This window comes from Belonocnema kinseyi, chromosome 10 (genome assembly GCF_010883055.1).
Source record: "Belonocnema kinseyi isolate 2016_QV_RU_SX_M_011 chromosome 10, B_treatae_v1, whole genome shotgun sequence".
Classification (NCBI taxonomy): domain Eukaryota; kingdom Metazoa; phylum Arthropoda; class Insecta; order Hymenoptera; family Cynipidae; genus Belonocnema; species Belonocnema kinseyi.
Window position 1 is genome coordinate 48,679,337 of NC_046666.1, and position 25,412 is coordinate 48,704,748.

At 27.5% G+C, this 25,412-nt stretch overlaps 1 protein-coding gene across 2 annotated transcripts in view; it reads right to left on the minus strand.

The window, feature by feature from the left end:
• The window catches only part of LOC117181835 (homeotic protein ultrabithorax), a 338,004-nt gene that overhangs the window by 61,248 nt on the left and 251,344 nt on the right, over positions 1-25,412 (minus strand). For both annotated transcript variants that reach the window (XM_033374830.1, XM_033374829.1), the window contains one exon: positions 11,004-11,411. In XM_033374830.1, the coding sequence (XP_033230721.1) occupies positions 11,092-11,411 (320 nt within the window). In that variant the 3' untranslated portion in view covers positions 11,004-11,091. The remainder of the gene's footprint in view (positions 1-11,003; positions 11,412-25,412) is intronic.

Consider the following 25,412-nt stretch of genomic DNA (forward strand, 5'->3'; position numbering starts at 1 on the left):
AAAAGTACAGATTATATAGTAACTTTAACTGAGAAAATGTTAACAGTAACAAATTCGTTACACATTTACAAAAGCAAGTTTTTAAAAGAACTTTTCAAAATTTTAAAGAAACTAGTTACTGAATTCAAGCCAATTCAACTAAATAATTTGTAAATAATTTGAGGATCATTTATCTCTTTATTAAGAAACATCTGCAATTTAATTTATTCGATTTCTTGCCCTCCATGAATGGTGTAGAAAGCTAAATAAATTTCACCCTTCAACACATTTGGTATTTCAGATGCCTTCAGAAGCCAAGAGCGGATGACCGTGTTGGTTCAAATGGATAAGCAGACTAATTTCAAGGTTCAAAGCTACAGCACAAATCAAGACCCGACACACGTTTCATATTTTTTATTGTTTTTTTTTTCCTATCTCACACGAAATCCCGAGACCCTCGTTATTTTAGAAAACATCTGGGAGCATCCTGCACTTCCGACGCCAGAGGAAGACTCGTTTTTTACCCTCTATCAGTCAGAAGAATTTTTCCGAAATCCTCAATGCTTAGCATAATAATAAATGCAAAAAAGAGATCCTAAAAGATCCCGAAAAAAAGGGAAAGTCAGGGAAAGTGCGGAAAAAGCGTGAACCTTTTTTTACTGTCGATACTGTCAGGTCCCCCGGAGGGGTTCGATTCTTCTTTTGGTCTTTTGGAGACGAATATGGCTCCGAACTAAAATACAAATTACACGCAGGATCGCTGAGAAAGATAATGCACGAAAATTGGCATCGGACTTTTTTACCTGAAACCTGCTTTCTACTTTCTCTTTCGAATTCCTGGCGAAAAAAAACTAGGCAATTAAGAAAAGGACGCGAGAACGTCTTTCGAGACGAATTTAGCATTACAAGTTTTTGCCCCGGGGTTGGCAATTTCAATTTTATATTGAGAGTTAAGTAAATTTATTTTATTTTCGATTTTTTCCTTGGGGGGGGGGGGTACTTTTGTAGTAAATTATGTTACTGAACAATTTTAATTTCTGATTTTAGGCTTGAGAACGAACATATATGTCAAATATAAAATCTGCTAATTAAATAAACTTGGAACCTTAATTAAATTAGTTTAGAAAAATAAAATGTGTTAAAAGCAATTAGTATTGGGTTTATAAACACACAATCTTATATTTCCTTCAGGACTTAAAATTTTATTAGGTTAGAAAAAAAATTAGTCACGAAAACTTAAATTTATTGTCTAAAAATTTCCAGTTTTCCGAGATAATTTATTTAAAGCATAAAAAATGAACATCATTCTTTGTTGAAACACTAATTCTTTAGTCTATAATTGATTAAAATTCGTATATATTAATCGGAGGCTTCAAAGTCTTTCCCATTTTTTTCGTTTTTCCTTCATTCTCTTCGGTTGAAAAGTAATATAATTTTTGGTTCAAAATTTAATTATTTGATTTACAAATTCATATTTTTTTATAAAAAATTCAACTTTTTTGTAGAAAATTTGTATTTTTGTCTAAAAAAATTAACAATTTAATAAAATATTCAACAATTTAGTCGATAATTTAACTTTTGGCCAAAAGTTGAACTAATCTGTTAAAAAATTAATTTTTTTAGTCGAAGATTCATAATTAAACTATTTTGTTAAAAATTCAACTTTTAATTAAAAACTAATTTTTTTAACAGAAAATTTAACTATTCCCTTTTTCGTAAAAATTTAGCTTTTTTAGTATAAAGTCATCCTTTTTGCCCAAAAATTCAACTGATTTGTTAAAAATTCATCTTTTTGGCTTCAAATTTCAACGAAACGAACTTTTTTAACGAAATTTTGGTTAAAAATGAAACTTTTTGGTTAAAAAAATTTTTTTGTTGAAAATTCTACAGTTTCATATCAAATTCATGTTCTAGGCTCGAAAATTAAGCGATTTGAAAACAAAATTTACTAGTAAATCAAAAGTTGAACTAGTTTTTAAAAAATTAAATATTTAGTTGAAGGTTCATATTTTCAGTTAAAAATTCACTTCTATACTGGAAAATTCGAATATTTTATTGAAAATTGTTTTTGTTTATGGTTGAAAATTAATTTTTTTTTAAATGAAAATGTAGCTCAATTCCATTTTTATTGAAATGTTATCTTTTTTGGTATAAAATTGAGCTATTGATTGAAAATTTAAATATTTGGTTGAAAATTTATGTATTTTGTTGAACATTCGTCTTTTTTGGTAGAAAATTAATTCTCTTGTTAACAAATTCATGCATTTTCGTGAAAATTCGTCTCTTTTACATTTATATTTATATTTAATTAATTATTTATATTTAGAAATTATATTTTTCTGGTTAAATACAACTATTTTTCATTTAAAAGTAAAATTTCTTTTAGTTAAAATATCTCCTATTACAATTATTCTTAAAAATTTATCTTTTTAAGATGGAAATGCAACTCCTTGTTGAAAGATTAAAAATCATAGTTGAAAAAAACATCTGTTTTTTTAAACGGAACTGCTGTTTTGAAAATTTGTTTTTGTTTAAAAAAATAATTTTTTCCACTGAAACTACAAATATTTGGTTCAAAATTCATCGGCTTCATTGAAAAAAAGTTTTGTTGTTGAAAGTCATCTTTTCGGGTTTAAAAATCAACTGTTTTTTATAACATTAAACTTTTTAGCTCAAACTTTTTAGAGGTTGAAAGTTGAATTGTTTTGTAGAACAACATTTTTTGTTTTTGAATATTAATTTTTTTTTTTGCAAAATAATTATTTTTAGTTTAAAAATGGAAATATTTGGTTAAAAAATTATGTTTTTTGTTGAGATTTCCGTCTTTTAGTAGAAAATTAATCTTCTTGTTTAAAGATTGAATTATTTGGTTGAAAATATTTCGTTTTTTTAGCATAAAATTATCCTTCTTAGTTGGAATGTCATCTATTACATTTTTCGTTTGAGAATTCTTTTCATTTTTTAATTGAACTGTACTTAGTTGAAGGTGCCACTATTTGTTTTGTTCGAAATTAATTATTTTTAAATTGAAAATTCTTTTTTTGTTGTTGTAGAAAATACAACTTGTTCGTTGAAAATTCGTATTTTTCCTAATTGAATTATTTTTTATTTAAAGTCAAAATCTTCTATTGGTTAAAATATCAACTATTACATTTTTTGTTAAAAAATTATCTTTTTTGATTACAAATTCCACCACTTGGTTAAAAGTTGAACTACTTTATGAAATCAAAAAAAAAAAAAAAAGAAAGATGTTACCAAATCTCCCCGTCCCCGAACCGTAAATATATTACTTAACGCTTGTATGGGGGGGGGGGGCTAAATAAAGGGTCCAAAATGTCCAGAAATTTTCATAAACAATTTTACAAAAAAAATTTATTCGGCAAAAATTACATGTGATAGGAGGGGGGAGGGGATAAGGGTGGATCAAAAATTTGATCAAAATTTGAGAATAATGCTTTACTTAATGTATGCACGGCCCCTATGCGTGTTGCCAAGAACTCAGTTTTATTACGAGCATTTGTGTGAGTGTAGCTAACCATTTGGGATTTTGAAATTTAGTGAGGGAAGAGTTTGTGAATTTTCAACATTTCAATAGAAACGTGTATATCGTACATAACATCTTCGTGTACGGTGTACGATGTACGTGTTTAACGAAGCTACAATGCACGCAAATGGAATAACTTAGCGAATTATGAAGGCACGCTTGTACTCGGTTTTACCCTCATTAGATATGCTGCCCGAAGATGGTTTTAAATGCGAAACGTACAGAAGAGCTTGTGAGATATCAAAAATGGTAGTCCGATTAACAAAAGCTTAGCTCATAGGAGCGCCTGAAGCATTTAAAAGAAAAAAAAATCATATTTATTGCTTTTTATTATGTCTTGTTTTGTAGGGTAGTTAGACTAATTTTTCAGTATGGCAGCTTTGTTAAAAAAAATTGCTAATCATTTTTAGGCTTGCAACAATTATTAACGGTAATTGAAATAAAGAAATTCGAACTCTCATTAGAGCTGACAACTTTTTTTTATCTGAACACTCCTAAAACAAATTTTATTGAACAAAAGAAACGGGGTTTTTAATAGCTGCGCGAAAAAATGCGATTTTAGAAACCTGGGGGTATGTAAAAAAAATATATGTTAACCAAGGGTCATAAATTGATTCCAAACTCAGATGGTTACCGCGCTCGCTTCGCACGCGGCAAGTTCTTGTACTTTGGATAGGCGTGAAAATTTGGTTGAATCAAACAAAATTTGATTGATTCAAGAAAATATTTGATTTATCCAACAAAATATTTGATTTATCCAACAAAAATATTTTGTTCAAAAAACCAAATATTCCGTTTACCAAAAGATTTGATAAAAACCAACCAATTTAGTTGCTTAAACCAAATCGTTTTTTGAGTAAATTAGTCAGAACTGAACTGCAAATTAAATTATTAAAAATGGAACACTTCAATTTTAAACTTTATAATTGAAGCTTAGATTTTGTTTTATTCGAACGCTCAATTATTTCAGCCTCTATATTTTCAACATTGTTTAACTGAAAAATTTTAAATTAAATGCCATTAAGCTAGAAAAAATTTAATTTGCAAAAATTAAACAGTTCAAAAATTCCTAGTTCAAAATATAAATCCATGCTACAATTTTCAATGTTCCAAACTGAGGAATCAATCAATAAATTTGTAACTGTTCAAAATTATAAAATTTTAAGCAATTTTGAGATAGAAAAATTAAAAATTAAACAATTAAATTGGTTTAGCTGAATATTTTTCAAATTAGGAGTTAATTTTGTTAAATTTTCAATCGCTTAAAATAAATCATTGTTAAATTCTTATTTAGATAAATTTTTCGTAAATCATAAAAATACCCGGCACTGTATATAGTTGCCGAAACAGGAAAATTTTCGAAACATAAAATTTTAATTCTAAACAATAAAAAAACGGTTTTGATAATAAATAATTAAGCAATAAATAAAATAAAAAAAGGTTCATCAAATAAGATTATTTTATTTTATGATTGAACAATTTCTTAATTATTTATATAAGATTAGACATTTTTTATTATCGGGAATTTTCCAATTCGTTAATATCATAAACTGTCCAGAATTTTATTATTTGGTTTAAAAATGTCGGCCAATTATAATTTCGGGGTTAATATATTTCTATTATTTTGTTTTTTGGGAATTTTTTAGGAACAGCAATGTTATTGCTCGACATGTTTCAGACTTCCCTAAAAACTTATCTTTTTTCAGTAAAAATTTAATAATTTTCGGTTAAAAATTATGCTCTTTGCTTGAAAATTCAACCATTTTGTTGATATAGCGTTTTTTAAAAATTAAAAATAAAGTTTTTTAACTTTAAATTCAACTATATCATTTTTTGTTGAGAATTTATATCTTTCAGTTGAACATAAAAGTGTCTAAGGGAATTTAATTTCTTTAGGCTGAGGATTCCATAGAAAATTAGTCGTTTTGATTTAATTCTGCTTTTTATTTAAAATGAAAAAATTTTTTGTTGTAAAAAATTCCACTAATTAGTTGAAAATTAAACTATTATCTTGAAATTCATTATTTTGGTTGTAAATTTATCATTTTAGGACGTTTTTTCTTAAAAATTGATGTTTTTCAGTTTGAAAATAAAAAATCTGATTGAAAATTACTATATTTTCTTAAAAATTCGTTTTTTGATTAAAAATAAATTTTTTAAACTTAAGATCCACCTATCCTATTTTTTGTTAAAAATGTATCTTTTTTAGTTCAAAAATAAACTAAATGTTATAAAATTCAAAGATTTTGTTAAAAGATATTCTTTTTAGTTTAAATTTCAACTGTTTTGTTGAAAATTAGCCTTTTTCGCTCAAATGATTAACAATTTGAGTCAGATTTTCTTTCTTTTATGGTTTCAAAATTAATTTCTTTTAGTCAAATTTTTAACTAATAGTTAGAAATGCAACTGTCTGTTTTTGGTTAAAAATGAACTTTTTTGTTTAAAATCAACAATTTCGGATTGAAAATCTAACTGTTTTATAAAAATACGTATTTTTGGCTCGAGATTTTAACAATTTGGTAAAAAAATAACTATTTGATCAAAAGTTGAACTACTATATTAAAAATGCATTCTTTAGTTCAAGTTTCTTCATTTTAAATCGAAATTCATTTTTTCGGTGAAGATTTAAAGTATTTTCTTGAAAAAAAATTGTTTGAAAATTTATTTGCAATTAGTTTAGTATGTTGGTTAAATTTTTCTTAATTTAGTTGAAAACTACACTCTTTGTAGGAAAATTAAACCATTTTTCTGAAAATGTGCCTTCTTCAGAATCAAGTTTTGAATTCAAATTTGAACTTTTCCACTTTTTTTTTGTAAATTGATCTTTTTGAGTTGAAAATCAGCTTTTTGGTTGGAAATTCGTTCATTTTGATAAAAAATAATTTTAATCGTGTGTTGAAAATTAATTTTTATCATGCGGCGAAAATTAATTTTGTTACCTGAAAATGCAATCATTCTATGCTCAGTTGAAAATGATCTTTTTAATTAAATATTAAAGTATTTGTTTGAAAAGTCGTCTGTTTTCGAAGAGATCAACTGTTTTTTATTTGAAATTAAATTCTATTTTTACTTGAAACATCAACTATTACTTTTTTCACTGAGAATTGATTTTTTTAAGTTGAAAACTCAATAGTAGGTTGATAGTTAAACTATTTTTGTGCTCAAAGATATATCATTGAGTTGAAAATACATCTATTTGTTTGTAAATTAAACTATTTTGACTATTCCATTTTTAACGTTAAAATTGGTAAATTTTTTAATGTTGAATAGATTCTGAACCATCTCGTATAATAAATTTTGGTTTAAATTTTAATACTATAAATACACTTTAATTTTTTCAATCATCCACTAATTTATATTTCCAGCTGATCCAATCAAAACATTTTTTATACAACATTTTCAATATCGAATTTAATTTTTAATTGTTCAGGTCATCTTTTAAGTTTCTAAGTGAGCTAAAAATAAAGATTTCAAATTTAACATATCTTAAAGTGCATTCTATCGCGGTCTAAAAATAAATTTAATATAATTCCTAGCGGTTTCGTTCCAGCACGCTGGAATTTTTATATGCACAATTGGAAAATAAAAAATGTAATTTTTTATCGTTAATTAGTTTTTTGTGGATAAAATTTAATTAAATTGAGATTTAAACAAAGCAAGTTAGTAATTAGACTCTATATCGCTGATCTTGACAAGTTTTGTTATCAAGCCCTTCCAGATAGGCCGTTATCTGAGTGCAAAACAAGCGCTCACTTTCTAGGCTTCCACGGCAAATGTCTAGAATTAGATTCGCTCCTCACGCAGCCATTGAGTTACCCTCTTTCCCTAGAGATTCGCTCCGTGACGAAGTTCCTTCTTCGTTTTCCTCGACATGAGGGTGATAAGGCATTAAAAGAAAAGAAATTCGAGGGAATTGCTTCGCCATCACTAAACAGACGCCACCATGGCTTCCATAAAAACAGAAGAAAACCCAATAGAGTTCTTTCAATCCGAAAACTGATAGTTATAAATATAAATCAACTTCTACATTTTTTTAATCTTATGAAATAATGCAAATTTGTTTGAAACCAAATAACATATCCAAAACAAGTTTTCAAATTTTCCGGGTCAAATAAAAGTAACATATTGATATTTGTCTCTAAACGCAAACTATTTTTTTTTAATCTCATAAAATGATGGAAATTTTTTTGTAACCAAATAGCACCCAAAAAAAGTTATTAAATTTTCCGGGTCAAATAAAATTAACATTCATATTTGTCTCTAAACGGAAACATTTTTTTTAATCTCAAAAAATGATGGTAATTTTTTTGTAACCAAATAACAACCAATCCGAGTTTTTTTAATTTTCCTGTTCAGCTAAAATTAAAATTCATATTTTTCTATTAGCGCAATTTTTTTTTAACTCCATAAAATGATGCTAATTTTGTTGTAACCAAATAACACCCAAACAAGTTTTAAACTTTTCCCGGTCAACTAAAAGTAACATATTCATATTTCTCTCTAAACGCAAAAATTTTATTTTAATTCATGACGTTCATTTCAAAATATACTTTCAAACAACAAAGCAAAAAATTGCCAAATAAAGGAATTTTGAAACAAATTAATTGTATTTGCCACTAAAAATATTAATTTTTTTATAAAAAATAGACTAGTTCAACCTTCAATATATTAAAAAAATTTTATTTAAGTCTAACTTGAATTTTTTTCAAAATAGGCACGGAAAAGTTAGATTTTTCATTAAAAAAATAGAGGTAGCAACCCCTAATGCTCAGAATTACGTGTTTTATATGCGTATTTACATAAGAAGTGAAATTAAATTTGTTACATTGAGAAATATCTAATAGCACCTGAGATATATTGAAAAATAAATTTTTGGGGGTGCCTTTTAGGGGTGGTTTTCACCCCCTCGAAAAGTTTTTCTGCCGATAATCGAAAAAAAATACCCGGTCATTTCCCGGTCATTTCCCGGTTCGCAAACATTTTTCCAGGTTGATGCTATTTAAAAATTAAAAAACTAAATCTGAAAATTATTCCATTCGAAGTAAGAAAAACTGAACTACGAATTGAAGCTCTCAAAGTAAAACTCTTGAATTTTAAACTTTGAAACTTGAAGTTTAAAAGTTGTTTCATTCAACAATTTTTTATTAAAATGCTCAATAATTTACACGTATGAAATGGAAGCTACTAACACTTTTCAAATGAAAAATTAAATTCATTTAAACTGCAAAATTAAAAATTCTAAACTTTTATAAATTGTAGAGTTCACAGATTCAGATTCAGTTCCAAAAATATAAATACGCGTTATCGTTTTCAATGCTCTAAATTTAAGCAATTTTAAATTCTAATTCTAGCTTAGAATTGGTTAAAGAATGAAAGATCCCTGTTTGAATAATAAATTTTAATTCTTTTCGAAAAATTTCCTGTTCTAATCCAGAATTTTAATTCTTTTCAAAAATCTCCATTTCAACCAATTGTATGAATTAGAATTTTTTTGTGAAATTCCCTGTTCCAATTCATAATTTTATTTTGTATCGAAAAAATACCTCGTTTCAATACAGAATAATAATTTTCTTTAAAAATTCAATCCTCTATTAAGAATTTTTACTCTCCTCAATAAATTCTAATTTCAGAATTGGTGAAAAATTGAAAATTTCGTGTTCAAATCCAGGATTTTAATTCTATAAGAAAATTCTTCGTTTCAACTAAGATTTACCATTTTTCTGTAAAATTTCCTGTTTCAATTCATAATTTAAATTTTTTCTGGAAAATATCCCGTTTCAACTTAGAATTAGAATTCATTCTTTAAAAAAATTCCCTGTTCTAGCATGGAATTTATTTAAATTTTAAAATTCCCGTTTCTAAGACAAATTATAATCCTTTTAGATCAATAAAAATATGGATAAATATAGACAAATATGGATAAATAAAGATATAATTTCTGTTCCAATTAACAGTTTTTTTTTAAATGTCCAGTTAGCTCGGAATTAGTTAAAATTTAGGAATTCCCGGTACCATGTCAGAATTATTATTATTCTTAATAAATGCCAGTTCTAACTATAAATTTGTAAAAAATTGAAATGTCCTTTTTCAAATTATAAGTTAAATTAAAAGCAAAATTATTTTAATTTTAAATAGTTTTCTTAAAATCGTCCACCTAAATTTTAACAAATTTTGAAAAGCGTTATAAATCTTCTTACATATTCTCTTAAAATTAGTTTATTAACAAACAAAAAATCATTTTTACTTATCCTAGGAAATGTCTTTTATACTTCTGAAGCCTGTCAAAATTCTCAAAAAGCTTCTGAATTTTGTCTTCGAAATCTGCCAAAATCTATATTTTGTTTTAAATTAGGGCGTTCTTATTTATACTTCAAAATTCATCAATTTGACTCACAAATTAAATTTGGTTAAATGGAAGAATTAAAATTGTAACGTTCAAAGTTTATTTTCCCTGTTTAGTTTTGAATATTTAATTTATAATTACTGATTTTAAATTAACTGTCACATATTTCTAAATATTAAGTACTGCGCTTTTTCTTAATTGAAAATTTTCAAATTGCATGATTTAAAAATGGAATGTTTTAGAGTGAAATTATGTTTCAAATTTAATAAAGCTTTTAATTATAAACATATTATTTTAAAGTTATTTTAAAATTAAAAATCGTTTATAAAGTTTGCCTTTATTTTTCTAATAAGATTTCCCAATTTAAACAGTTTAATTTTTAACATTAAAATCTGGAAACTCTAAAATTGTGAAATGATTCCAAATCGTCTTGCATCATAAATTATTATTTACTTTTTAAGCCCTTCAGAAAAATTCAATTTAAAAATCATTAATTAATTTATATTCTCAGCTGATCAACTGCAAATGTTTTTTATAAAAAATCTTTGATTTTAAACGCGTTTAATTTTTAATTGTTCAAGTCTTTAAAACTACATTTTAAAATTCTTTATATTGAAATTTGCGTTTAAAAATTAAAGATCTAAAATGAAAAAGTTTTAAAGTGAGAGATTTTCGAAATACTAATTCTAAACTGAATGATATGACAATCAAGAAAGATCGAAATTAAACTAATTATTTTAAATGAGGTTAAAATCAAAGTTGCAAGGATTTTTTTTTTCTAATACTACCCCAAAAATCTCCTGAAACGGCCCCAAAATAAAACTGTCCACATCACAGTTTTATTTAAACAGTTTACACCACAGTGTAATGGAACTCGGATACAGTAGAACTCGCTTATCCGAGCCCGCTTTATCCGAGTTCACGATTATCCGAGGTTGAAACAAAAATAGTTGACCCGTCTTATCCGAGCTATAACGCAGGAGTAGTCCCTATTATCCTACTGTACTCTAAATTGAAATTTAAACGAGTAATGGGTAATAATTGAAAGGGGGATGAAATTCCTGGGTCCTTTTAATTTAAGAGTCGAGCAAATGTAAAAGATTAAAAAATGATAAAATGAGTGGTTCCTAATCCTACCTTAATATAGCTGTGTACATTGTGGTGCTAGCAGAGGATGATGTGGGTTGGCGGGGTGATCAGGGGGGCTCCGGTGCAGGGCGTACCCCTAGTTACCCCCCTCGGGACCCCCACCGCCACCCCCTTGCTGTTGATGCGCAGCCGCAGCCGCTGCCGCCGCTGCCTTTTGCGCCTGCGCTTGTTTCTCTTGTTCATTTAACTCCTTAATCGCCTGAATCTCCTTCTTGAGCTTCATCCGTCGATTCTGGAACCAGATTTTTATCTGCCTTTCCGTCAGGCATAACGCGTGCGCCATTTCGATCCGCCTCCGCCTCGTGAGGTAGTGATTCGTGTGAAATTCCTTCTCCAGCTCCAACGTTTGGTAGCGCGTGTAAGTCTGGCGTCCGCGCCTGCGCAGTCCATTCGCTCCTAAAATCAAATTCATTCATTATTATCTTTGTCTCAATATCAACGCGTACAATTTTAATTTTGATTGTTACATCAATTTTAATCATTACAAATTGTATTGCAATCATTATAATATGAATTGTAATCAATACCATATGGATTGTAGTCATTAAAAAATGTATTGTGATTATCACAATATGTATAGTAGTCAGTACAATACTTGTTATATTCACTAAAATGCGTATTGCAACAACTACTACAATAATAGTAATCACTGGCAAGGAGAGTAGTTGATACTTCAAGCAAAAATAGATTTTAATTAAAATTAAAAATTAATCAGATTTAACAAAAATGATCAGTTATCAACCAAAAAGTTGAATTTTCAAACAGGAAAGATTTTTTGATCAATAGATACAACATTTTCAATGAAATTATTTAATTTTCAAATAAAAAAAGGTTAATTATCTGGACAACAATTGATTTTTCAACAAAAAGAGTTTATTTACAATCAAATAGTTCAATTTTTTACGACAATAATAATAGAATTTACAAGTAAAAAAAAGAAGAGTTTGAACGAGGTGGTTGAATTTTTAAGCCTAACAGTTGAATTTTAAACAAAAACCGATTAATTTTCAACCAAAAATGGAATATTTAATCTTTCAGTTGAAAAAATGTAACTTTAACCAAAAAATTAATCATTTTCAATTAAATAGTTGAATTCTCAAAAATGAAGGACGATATTCAAGCAATAAAATAAATTTTTGATAAATTGGTTCAACTTTGAACCAGGTAGTTTAATTTTCAACTAAAAGATTAGATTTTCTAAAAACAAATTTCAACAAATTAGTTAAATTCTCATTCTAAATGAATTAATTTTTAACAAATTTGTTTAACTTTCAAGCAAGTAGCAGAATTTAATCCAAAAGGACTGAATTATTAACGAAGAAAATATATTTTTCTATTAAAAATTATTACTTTTCTACAAAATATATGAATTTTTAACTAATTTTTTGATTTATAGTTCGAAAAATTAATTTTTAACGAAAGGAAACTGATTTTCAACAAAATAATTGAATTTTCAACCACAAAAAATTTAATTTTAACCAAGTTGTTCAACTTTCAACCTAGCACTAGAATTTGCAACTAAAACAACAACAATTTTTAACTAAGAAGATCAATTTTTTACTAAAAGTTACGAATTTTCTAAAGAATATATCAATTTTTAACCAAATTGTTTAATTTTCATTTTAAAAAATTAATTTTCAACAAAACTGTTAATTTTTCAACAACAATAAAACATGAATTTTTACAAAACCGGTCAAGTTTGAAATTTGTTGTTCAAATTTTAGCCAAAAGTTGATTTTCAAAAAAAAATTTTTCTCACTAAAAAAGACAAATTTTTAATAAAATATGTGAAATTTTAACAAAATAGTAGAATTTTTAACTACAAATCCAAATCTTCAAATAAAGAGTTAAATTTTCAATTAAAAAAAATTAATTCAACAAAGGTAAAACTGCTTTTCAACAAAAACAAAAATGATATTCTAATAATGTAACTCAAGTTTAAAAAAAGTATTTTAATTTTCAACAAAGTAGTTTAATTTCTAACAAAAAAAATGGATTTTTAACCAAGAAAATTAATTTACCACCAAAAAAGACAATTTTGTAATAAAACACATGATATTAGAACGAAATGGTTTAATTTTTAACTAAAAATACAAATCCTCAAATAAATGGTTAAATTTTTAATTCAGAAAATTAATTTTGAGCAAAAGAAAACTAATTTTCAACAAAAACAAAAATGAGATTCTATTAATGTAGTTCAACTTTTAACTAATTATTTTAATTTTCAAGAATATAGTTTAATTTTTAACCAAAAAGATGGATTTTCAATCAAGAAGATTAATTGTATAACAAAAAAATACAGATTTTCAACACAATACGTAAAATTTGAACAAAATCATTGAATTCCAACAAAAAATATAAATGTTTTAACCAAAAATAGAATCATTAAATTTTAGATTTATAAAATAATTATTTAAGTAAATAAAGAAAAAAATTTAAAATACTAGTTAATCTTCAAAAACAACTAAATAATTTTCGAACAAAGTAGTTCAAATATCAAAAATCAGTTTCATTTTTTATCAGTTTTTTTCACTCAACTTTTTGCCTAGCGATCAAAAAAGATATTTCTTAAAATTATTATCGTTTAGTTATAAAGAAACATGTACTATTATTTTTTTTATAGAAGTTTTTGTGAAAAATCGTGAATTATGCTGCGATACCTTCACACTAAATTTTTATTTTCCCAGAACAGAATAATTTTTTTATCAAAACTTTTGTATGATCTTATTTAGCCTTTCTATTTTTATTTATTTTATAAATTTGTAAAATAGATTTATAGTCCCTATCCAAATTCGATTTTCAAAACCCATGAAATTTGAACCTCCAAATTCATGATTGATTTACTTGCGATTGGTTGAATTTTTCTAATCAATAAATATATTTTTTTTTAATTCTGAAAAATCACAATCTATTTCCGAAACTGGATAATTTTTGTTACTCATAATTCTTGGGCAATAATTCAAGTAGTAAATAGAATAGAATTCTATTCTATTTACCAAGAAAAATTTTTATCTTTAAATAGTGATTTTGTTATTGCAGAATGTTATTTCGCTCTCCTGAAAAATTCGAATTTGGCTGGTTATCTAATTCTATACTACAACCCTTCAATTGCTGTTACGAGATTGTGGAAAATCTTTGGCGATTGCAGTTTTATGGACGTGTAAATGGTTTTAAATAAAGTGTAGTAGAGTCGCAGTGAGCGCGGAGTGGCCGGGAGTGAGTGCGAGGTTGAACAGCCACTTGGGTGCAGTAGTGGAATAAGCCGAGCTCACCTTATCGGCCGTTTCTGCCTCGTAAAAGCCCCGTTTCGCCCCTGTCGGCAAACCCCACACTGTATATAGATTATAGAACAGCCCCCACATGGTGAGGCATATACTGCCTTCTACCCCTTTGCTTTGGCTTCCTACGCGTCGCGACCTACATAAAACAACGAGCATCCATGACACCATCCAAACACCCCAAGCTTTAACCGATATCCTACATCAAGCGCCTCGTAAACGCTACAAGAGCCATTAAAACAATTAATTTCACCCTTCAATGCATGATCGCAAATCCGAGGGAGGAAATCTACAATTTCTTCATGCTGGATTTATGACTTCAATTGGAAAATGAGAGCGCTCTTTGCACATTTTTACGATTTGTATAGTAATTTTTCATACAATTGTACTCTAATTAATACTATAAGTATTAGAATGATTCTAATACAGATTTTAATGGTTATAAGATATATTGTAAAGTTTAAAAATATTTTATTACTTGTTGTGAGAGGTTTTTACTTCTCACTCTTAATTTTAATTTCAAATATTAAATTAGGATTAAAAAATAGACAATTTATTTATTTTTGCCAAAAACTATGACTTTTTTCCATAAATGATAAATTTTTTATTCAAAGAGACGAATTATCAAGAAAACAGTGAAATTTTCGACCAAAAAAGATTACCTTTTAACAGGAGTGTTTTATTTTCAACAAAGTAGTGGCATTTTAACCAAAATAGTGGAATTAAAAAAAAAAGTCAAATGATAATGAATTGGAGACTTTTAGCAGTATATTAAAATTCAACCAAAAAGAATTGCTTTTTCAACCAAATCATTAAATTTTTTAAAAGACAGTTGAATTTCTTGAGAAAAAAAAAACAATAATTTTCAATTAATGAGGACAACATTTTATATCCAAATAGACCAATTTTTGAGAAAACAGTTGAATTTTTAAACAACTGCTGTAATTTCGTACCTACATAAAGATGAATTTCCAAACATATAGTCGAATTGTGAAACAAAATATATTAATCCTAAACCAAAACAAAGTTTAATTTTAAACAAAAAGATAAATACCCAACGAAAAATGAAATTGTTAATATTTTTATTGAAAAAAAATATACAAATTTCCAACGAAATCGTTTAATTTTCAACAAAAAACGTGACTTTTTAAAGCAATATTTTATCATTCAACTAAATAGTTGAATTTTATACTGATAGAGATGAATTCTCAACCAAAAAGACCATTTTTATACCAAAAAACGGATTTTTAACACTTTACAAGAATTTTTAAACTAATAGATAAATTTTTAAACAAATATTACAACTTTCAACTAACAAAAAAATTTTAAACAAAAATGAAAATAGTAAATTTTCATTTTTGAAAATAGTCTTGATCAACAAAAGGATACGAATAATAAAGAAACTATAGTTAAATACTTGGTCTGAAAAATGAATTTTTCAACTAAAATGATGAATTTCCAATTAAAAAATTTAATTGTTAACAAATTTGTTTAACTTTAAACCAAGATGAGAAATTTTCCACAAAATAGTTGAATTTTAAAACCGTAAATAATCATTTTTTTTATCAAAAAAGACTAATTTTCAAGAAAAATTTCAATTTTTAAACAATTTCTGTAATTTCGAAACTATAATGAATTTTCAAACATAGTCGAATTATGGAACAAAAAAGATTAAACTTAAACCAAAAACAGTTCAATTTTGAACGAAAAGATAAATTAAAATTATTTCTTGAAAAAAAAAGATCCTACTCCATCTTCACTCCATTGGGAATCGAACCACAAAACTTTCGATTTTCGGTCAGGTGCTTTTCCAATTATGCTATTAGAGGGATTATGAAGGCAGAAAATCTACACAATATCGATCAAGATAAATTATCAACGAAAAATAAAATAGTCGATATTTTTATTTTTAAAAAAACGAGTATGATTTCTAATAATATAGTTTAATTTTGAACCTTAAATATTTGAATATTTAAATCTGAAATAAAAAAAAAACAATTCTGAACAAACTAGTTAAAAACTCAGCCCAAAAGAATGTTTTTCCAACTAAAATGATAAATTTTCAATAAAAAAATTTAATTTTTAACAAAGTACTTCGTTCAATTTTTAAACCAAAATGAGAAATTTTCAACATAATTGTTCCATTTTCAACCCGCAAATATTAGTTTTTTACCAACGAATTTCCAACCAGAAAAATGAATTTTCAACCAAAAATATTTTTATTTTAATAAAAGAGGGTTGAATTGTACAAAAAAAGACGACCTTTTAAACAAAATAATTAAGTCTTTAACCAAAGAACGTTAATTTTCAAACAAATTGTTGCATTTTTAACTGATAAATATAAAATTATTACCAAAATTAAAGAATTTTTAAACCGTACTTAAGAATTTTCAAACAAATTATTGAACTTTAAACGAATCCTTTAAAGTTTCAACTAAAAAGGCGCAAAATTATTAATTTTTCAACCACATAATACAATTTTTAACTAAAAATGTAAGTCTCAGGTAAAAAAAATTAAAAAATAAACATAAATACTTATACACATAAATAAAAACTTTATTTTCAAAATTCCCTAACTTTCCCTAACCAACCTTTTACTTTTCCTTATCATTAGTATTCAAATATCAGAATTGTAATCTTTGAAAATTTTAAACATAGATTTTTTGTAAACGGAATCAAACAACTTTAAATTAAAAATTTCAATTTCTGATTCATGAATGTTATTTAAAGTTCCTCTTCTAGAAACTCCCTGACTTTTGAAAGATTTTTTTTTAAATTCCTGACCTTTCCTTAAATTTCCCTGCCCAACAAAATTCTCTGATTTTTTCCATTAATTCTAGATTTTCCCTAACCTTATGCGATTTAAATACATGATAGAAATCCTCAAGTGGTTAACGAATGATTAAAAAGCGATAACGAAGCGATTGCAGTAATTTACGCACTCTGATTACAGAATAAATGCACTCCTCGACTTTAAAATTGTAAAACCATCGAAATAAAATACAGAGTCTATCGTCAAATCTAGAATAAAAAAAAAATAATCTAGATTGTGGCAACATACAAAATGGATGCAGAGAAGCGGAAGAGAGGCCGAGTTCAGCAATACGAATCACCCTCCAATAAACGCGTCATATTTACAATGGTATCTAAAACCATCTATTATTGGCAGAGCACAGAATCGCTCGGTATGTGCAGAAACGCGCGTGGCTTCCACATGAAACAGAGAGAGTTCATATCAGCGTCATGTTTATCATCGGCGCGTAATCAAGTGGCTCGGCGCCCAAACGACCACCCGGCCTTCAAGTTCACCCCCAACCCCCACCCCCAATGTCCGCCCCATTCTCTCCCCCGAGATTCTCATTCCAGGTTGTCATATTCGCGAGGGTGGTTTGGGGGCGGAAGTTATGACGCGACGTTTATAAGGGTTATTTGTCATGCGACTTGGGTGCTCTCTTTCTTTTCCTCACCACCCCTCGGAAAAGACTGAGGGGTGGCCCGGCGATAGACTCCAGAACTTATAAATAAAGGAGGGGGGTCCCCTCAATTAAGCCGCCCTCATACGTCTCCGCAAAGTAGAAAATGTGACAGTCTCGCGACCCTCTGGATTTACCTTCTTTCACCCCAACCCCTAACTACCCCCCTCCTTTTTCATCCCTTCAGGATAGAAGCCCGACATACTTTTGGGGGAATGAAAACCTACGGCCCGGAAAAGTAAAAAGCGTGCGTGGATCCTTAATCGAGAGGGCGGATGAACTTTATGCTGAATTCGCGAAGCAGAATTCGGGGAAGAATAATCGGCAGTGAGATAAACAGATGGAATGAAAGAAAATTGGATGAAAGGGGGTGGAGTTCGCTTGTGGAGAAAAATAAGACAGTTTCTTAAGGTTCAGCGAAATCTATCGAACACTGAGTATATTTTTTTTCCAATAATATTTTCAAGAAATGACCCCACTTTTTTAGAAGTGAAAAAGATGGTAACTAACCCCTCGGTAAATAATTGATTTCGTTAAAATTTGAGACATTTTTCTTATTTTTAAGCTTTTTCTCGGCTTTCATCAGGAACAGTTTTAAGTTGACTTTTTTAATGCTTTCATTAATTCGAAATTTTCGGAATGAACTTCAGATTTTTCAAAATTCTCTTAGTTTTGATAATGGCGAATTAAGATTGATCTATTTTCAATATTGAAATCTGAAAATACTGAAACTTTTAGATTTTTTAAAATTAATACTTTATAGAGTTAGTTTAATTTAAATTTTACATTTTCCAATTTTAAATTGTTTTATCTTCAATGATTATTTTATCGCTTTAGATTCAATATTATTTAAAATTCAACAAGTTTATTTTAATTATCTTATATATAACTTCTAATTCGACAATCTATTTTGAAATTTTTGATTTACGCTTGAAAATTTTTTAATGTCTTAAGTTTAATTCCTTAGCATTTAATCTTTTTTTCAAATTCGTATTTAAAATTATTTTGATTCTAAAATATCAATTTTTTCAACATTTTATAAACTCAAATATGTTTAACTTAAATTTTACATTTTCCAATTTTAAACCGTTTTATCTTCAAGGATTACTTTATCATTTTACATCCAATATTATTTAAAATTTAACAAGTGTATGTTAATTATCTTATATATAACTTCTAATTCGGCAATCTATTTTGAAATTTTTGATTTACGCTTGAAAATTTTTTAATGTCTTAAGTTTAATTCCTTAGAATTTAATCTTTTTTTTCAAATTCGTATTTAAAATTATTTTGATTCTAAAAATTCAATTTTTTCAACATTCTATAAACTCAAATATGTTTAACCCTTAAAGAAAATCTCCAAATATGATAAACAATATTTTTGGCTAAAAAAAATCATGAGTGATGTTGGAACATCACAAAATAAAACAATATTTTTTAATGTTGCAATTTTCATTCCTTAAAGTTTAATCTTTTTTCAAATTCATGTGTAAAAATATTTATTCTAAAAATCCAATTTTTTAACGTTTGATTAATTGAAATTTGTTTAATTATCAGTGCTAATTTAACTATTCGCAAAAAATGCTTGAAAAGCCCCAATTTCAATTCAATTACAATTGAATTATTAAAACTATTATGAATCATCTAGACTAGAGAAATCAAAATTTGATCTTTTTTAAGGTTTCTTCACTAAATATATTTTTTATTTTGATCGGAGTGAAAGTACTGAAAAATTCAAGATCGAAATATGTTAACTTTTGGTTATTTAAATAAAGACTTTACATTAGAAAATTTAAAGTTTTTATTTTAAATATGTTCTATTCGATACTAGTAAAATTAGAAAACTTTTGGGTTGAACTTTTTCAGTTTTGCAGGGTATGGATATATATATATATATATGTGTGTGTGTGTGTATTTTTAAATTAAAGATTCCTTTAATTTAACACTTGTCAATTCCAAACAACTTTTAAATACATTTTTTAAAATTTTAATGACTTTGAAAACAAAATTATTTTTTAATGTTCTTATTTTTTAAATGGCTTTACTTTAGATTTCAAAATATATATTTATATATTATATTTGTGTCACATTTGAATCACATTAAAAATGTTTGAAATCTCGTTAAATTCCTTAAAATTTCGTTAAATATACCCTGAACTTCTTAAAATTCTATATTTATATATAAATTTTTCAGGTTTTCTACTAAAAATAGAATTTTTAGTGTTTGAATTTATTATTATCCAAATTCAAATGTTTAAAATTTTTTAGTTTTCCTTAAAATTCATTCAATTTATTGAACTTGATAAGATCTCTTAAATCTTGTGAAATCCTTAGTAATCGTACTGAAATCTTTTTGAAAATCCTTGCATTCTCTTGAAATGTACCAAAATTTCTTTTAAATCTTTTGAAATTTTACGTAAATCAGTTTAAATTATTTTAAAATGTTTAAATCTCTGGAAATTTGCAACAATACTGTTAAATTCTTTGAAATCTCATGGAAGTCCTTGTAACCTTTTAAAATACACTACATTCTTTAAAATCCTCTAAAATTTTAATTCAATTTACAGTACTGTCCAGGTTCTCGAATTATGATTAAAAATGTGAATGAGGAAAATCAAGGGTCGAGCCATGACTGACGTCAGTCACTGCTTGACCGTTGATTTTCGTCTTGCGCACGCCTTTACATTTTTAATGATAATTCAAGAACCAGTAAACTTTTTTTCACTTTCTTTGGATCATTTTAAAGAGGATATTTTAGGGTTCATTTTTAGTAAGGTTTAAATGCCTAACATAATAGTCTTAGATTTTTACTTGAGTTTAAGTTCAACCTTGAAAATTGGCAAGAATCAGAAACTGTAGCTGTCTTTCTCACTCATTAATTCAGTCCCTATTAAACAAAAATACTTCAAATATGGCTTATTTATCGCCGAATTTAATAGCCTTTCGAAAAAATGTTGAAAAATTATTTTATCTCATTTTGTTCCGGAGAAATCCTGCCCAAAGTGAGTGCATGTCGCTAGTTTTTTGGGTGTTCTCATATTCCCGGATAATATTGTAAAACAAATGAAGTTTAAACAATCTTAGAGTTAGATCCGCTTCAATTTAATTTGAACGGCATGCAATTTCTAAACTAGCACCAATCACAAATTTAACTCGTCATCAATAAATTCCAATCTCCGTCCCCAGAGTCTAGACTGGACTTATGACAAAGCAAATTGGTGCAGCAAGAAACTTAGAGCTTCGGTGATCACAGGATTTACAGCTGGGGGATGACGCATAGTGCTCAGTGATCTTAGAAACAAAAACTGTCGAACGTGCTAAGGGCGAATTGGTCGGGGTAAGCCTAAATCCAAAGAAGATATCTTACCGCAAATCCCAAGAGGTCCTTCGCGCTCTCGGCCAATTCACTTACTTTGATTTGATTGGCTCTCTCGCCTCTAACGATAACCTATACTCTATAGTATCATGTGGCTTCCGTTTGTGTACGTTTCAAGAGGGAGGATGGGAAGTTGTAGAAGAAGCAGTAGGAGGAGAATGGCAGGCTTGGCATCGTGTTTTGCGAACCGCGAGAGCGAACTTATACGGGCAAATCCCCAGCAGCAATCAACGTATTGGATCCTCTTATTAGACTTGGCAGCGGAACTCTCCCCTTTTATGGCCCGAACACGTCCGACCATTCGCTTCTGTTCGGTAAACTCGCGCGAGCCAACATGAAAGTCGCCCAGTTTTCTCCAACTTCAGTCATCCACTTTAATGATTGTTTATCCAGAATCAATTAATTAGATCCAGGCCTCTGACTCATTTGATGAATTCGAAACACAGTAGAACCTCGCTTATCCGAGCCCGCTTTATCCGAGATTGCGATTATCCGAGGTGAAAACAAAAATAGTTGACCCGTCTTATCCGAGCTGTAATGCAAAAATAGTCCGTATTATCCGAGCCTTATGTATTTCTCATACATATGAACTTGTCTTAATATCCAGAGCAGATATTTCTGAACCTCTGCTCTGATTGGTTAATAATCTAAATACTCTCTACGCCGTCTTATCCGAGTTTGCCGAGTATCCAAGTAAGGGCCTGTCCACAATAGCTCGGATAATCGAGATTTTACTGTAGTGTCAATAGTAGAATATATTTTTAAAAATAGTAACAAAATTGGACATGCAATTTTTTAAATGTTTGGTCGAGGGGCTGTTAACTATTTTTGGAATCGGATTCCTTGAAATTCCTTGAAATCCTATAATTTCCATTAAAATCATACGAAATTCTTTGAAAACTCTTCAACATTTTTAAATGACTTTGAATTGGAATCTCTTAATATATTTTTAATGTCAGTGATACCTTGGACAGTATCCAGGGTATCAATGGATAATTATCGATAGCTTTTTAAAATCTATTAACTTTTCAGAAACCCCTCTAAATTATTGAAAACCCCTTAAACATTTAAAAACCTCTTTGAATTCCTTGGTATATTTTACAATACCCTAAGCTCTTTAAAATCCCTCAAAAATGTAAACATCCCCTAACTTTGGTAAAATTCTATAAATCCCTCGAAACTTCATTTTATTTTATTTAGTCTCTAAAATTGTCTAGACCCTGGATAATATCCACAAAATAAATGCATCACCTTTTCAAAATTCCATAATTTTTTCTGAAATTTTTCGAAAACCTTTAAACCTTTTCAGATCTCTTTGAATTTATTGGAATCTTGTGAAATATCCTAAACTTTTTAAAATCCTTTAAAATCTTTTGCAATTGGAAAAATCCTGTGAAATGCTTAAAAATCTCTCGAAATTTCAATTCACTTTATTTTTTTTTGTTTCTAAAATTTACAAGAAACCCGACGGAATCCCTTTGAATCCTTAAAATATCATTGACGTCCTGAATAATATGCAAGATATTAATGAATACCTTTTCAAAATCCCATGCATTTTTCTGAAATCCTTCGAAATTCTTTGAAACCTCCTAAACATTTTAAAATCTGTTTGAATTCCTTGGGATTTTTTAAAATACTCTAAACTCTTTCAGATTCTTCATAATTCTTAGAAATTAATAAAATCCCTTAATTATTGTGAAACCACAAGTAAACCACAAAAATCGAGTCAAATCCTAGAAAATCCCCAAACAATCTTTATAAATTTCGAATCAGTGAATGTTCACTGGTAATCAGTAAAATTTCACGCCAAAACAGTATTGTATTTCTGGCTGTTTTTATCAGTGAAATTTTACGGAGAATCAGTGATTATTCATTAAAATATCAGTCAGATTTCACTAGGTTTTAAGTAAAAATATGACTAAAATTGTAATGACGCTAACTGAATTTTCAGTAACTTTTTCTACTGAATAGTTAGTGAAAAACTACTGGAATTTCTCAGTGAATAATCACTAATTATTGTTAAATTTTTACTGATGCAAATAGCTAGACGTATTTTAAAATAATTTTAAATATATAAAAATTCCTTATAATCCCATGGGTTCTTTTAATTTCTTTTGAAATCCTAGGAATATCTGTAATATTCTAAAATTGTTTGAAATCTTTTGAAATTTTTAAAATATTTTTAAAATTCCTCAAAATCTTATAAATCTTCTTAAATCTTACGCAATGATTTGAAATTTTCATCAAATCTGTAGGCATCCCTCGCAATCAGTAAAAGATCACGAAAGGTTTATTTTTTGAAATTCCCTAAAATCCTTCGAAATATTTAAAATTTGCTATAAATCTCTTAAAACCTCTAATCACTCTTTGATAACCTTTTGAAATACCTTCACAATTTTTAAATCTTGTAATTTTATGTAATCTTTAAAGTCCTTGAAAATCCAATAAAATAGCTGAGGTCTAGTAAAATCCCTAAAAAATCCCTTGAAATACTTTAAAATACTGTAAATTATATTGAAATTTGTTATATTTCTTCAAATGTCTGCAAAATTTTTGATATTGACATTTGTAATATCTCTTAAAATGTCTTCCGAAATTTTGAAATCTTGAAAATACTCTAAAATAAGATGAAACCTTAAACATACTTTAAAAACTTTATGCCCTGTAAACACATCAAAGAGAAAACTAAGAATAAAATTTGTTGCAGGAATTTTTTTAGAGAAAAAAAATTTTGTTTAGCCAACTTCGCCTATTTAACAAAAAATGTGTTTGTTATGGAAAAACAAAAGAAAGTTTAACCGATATTTGTATAAAGTTTATCCTGTGAAGTTAATTTTTGTTGCAGAGAAACTTTCGTCGAAAATCGATGCAAATTTTATCTTCTGTTTTTTCTCTGCTTTCTTGATGAAATCCGTTAAATTCCTTAAAACCCTTTGAAACCTGATAAAATCCTTAAAACCCTTTGAAACCTGATAAAATATTTAAAATCTCGTGCAATTTTAAGATATTCCTTGAAATGCCTTGACATTTTTTTTAATCCTTGAAATCCTCTGAAATAAGATGAATCTTCTTCAAATCTCTTAAGTCTTAAAAATTTTATGACATCCTTTAGAATCTTTTAAGGTCCTCTTAAAGTTTTTGAAACCCTATTAAAATTTTTTCAACCCCACGGTATCAGTTAAAATTCCTTAAAACTCGTTACATCTGTTAAAATCTCTCAATTGTCCTTAAATTAACAGAACTACTTTGAAACGGTTTGAAAATGTTTAAAATCTTTGAAATCTCTTAAAATGTTTTAAAATAACAATTTTTGAGATGGAAAATGTTTTAGTCAGTCTAAAAAATTTTTTAATATGTTAAAAGCACAGTGGAAAAATAATTGTATAAGCGAACCGTTTGAGAAAATATTAACATTAGCATCATGTTTTGCTTAAATAGCATCGGAGTTACTTAAAAAAACAAATGTCAGAAAGTTTCAATAGTGTCGTGAGACGTTATTCTGCATATCCTATCATTTGAAAAAAGACTACATTTTTGAATTTCAATCAAGAAATAAAGCTGGAAGATTCCTGTGTAAACATCTTCCATAAGCGTTATAACTTGAACTAAAATCTTGCACAAATCAAAGACATACTAATAAGAGGTCTATAAGATCTTCACAAATCTAAAACATTTATGCCTCACTCAAAAAAACGTCTGGTTAAATTCAGTAGATTAATCAGAATTCTGGTTACAATCAGAATTCTGATTACTTTAACGAGAAAAAATAGTGCTAACTAAAATCTTGCACAAATCAAAGACATGCTAATAAGAGGTCTATAAAATCTTCACAAATCTAAAACATTTATCCTTCACTCAAAAAAACGTCTGGTTAAATTCAGCAGATTAACCAGAATTCTGGTTACAATCAGAATTCTGGTTACAATCAGAATTCTGGTTACAATCAGAATTCTGATTACTGCAACGAGAAAAAATAGTGCTAACTAAAATCTTGCACAAATTCAAGATATGCTAATCAGATGTCTATAAGATCTTCACAAATCTAAAACATTTATGAATCACTCAAAAAAACGTCTGGTTAAATTCAATAGATTAATCAGAATTCTGGTTACAATCAGAATTCTGATTACCTTAACGAGAAAAAATAGTGCTAACTAAAATCTTGCGCAAATCAAAGACATGCTAATAAGAGGTCTATAAGATCTTCACAAATCTAAAACATTTATCCTTCACTCAAAAAAACGTCTGGTTAAATTCAGTAGATTAACCA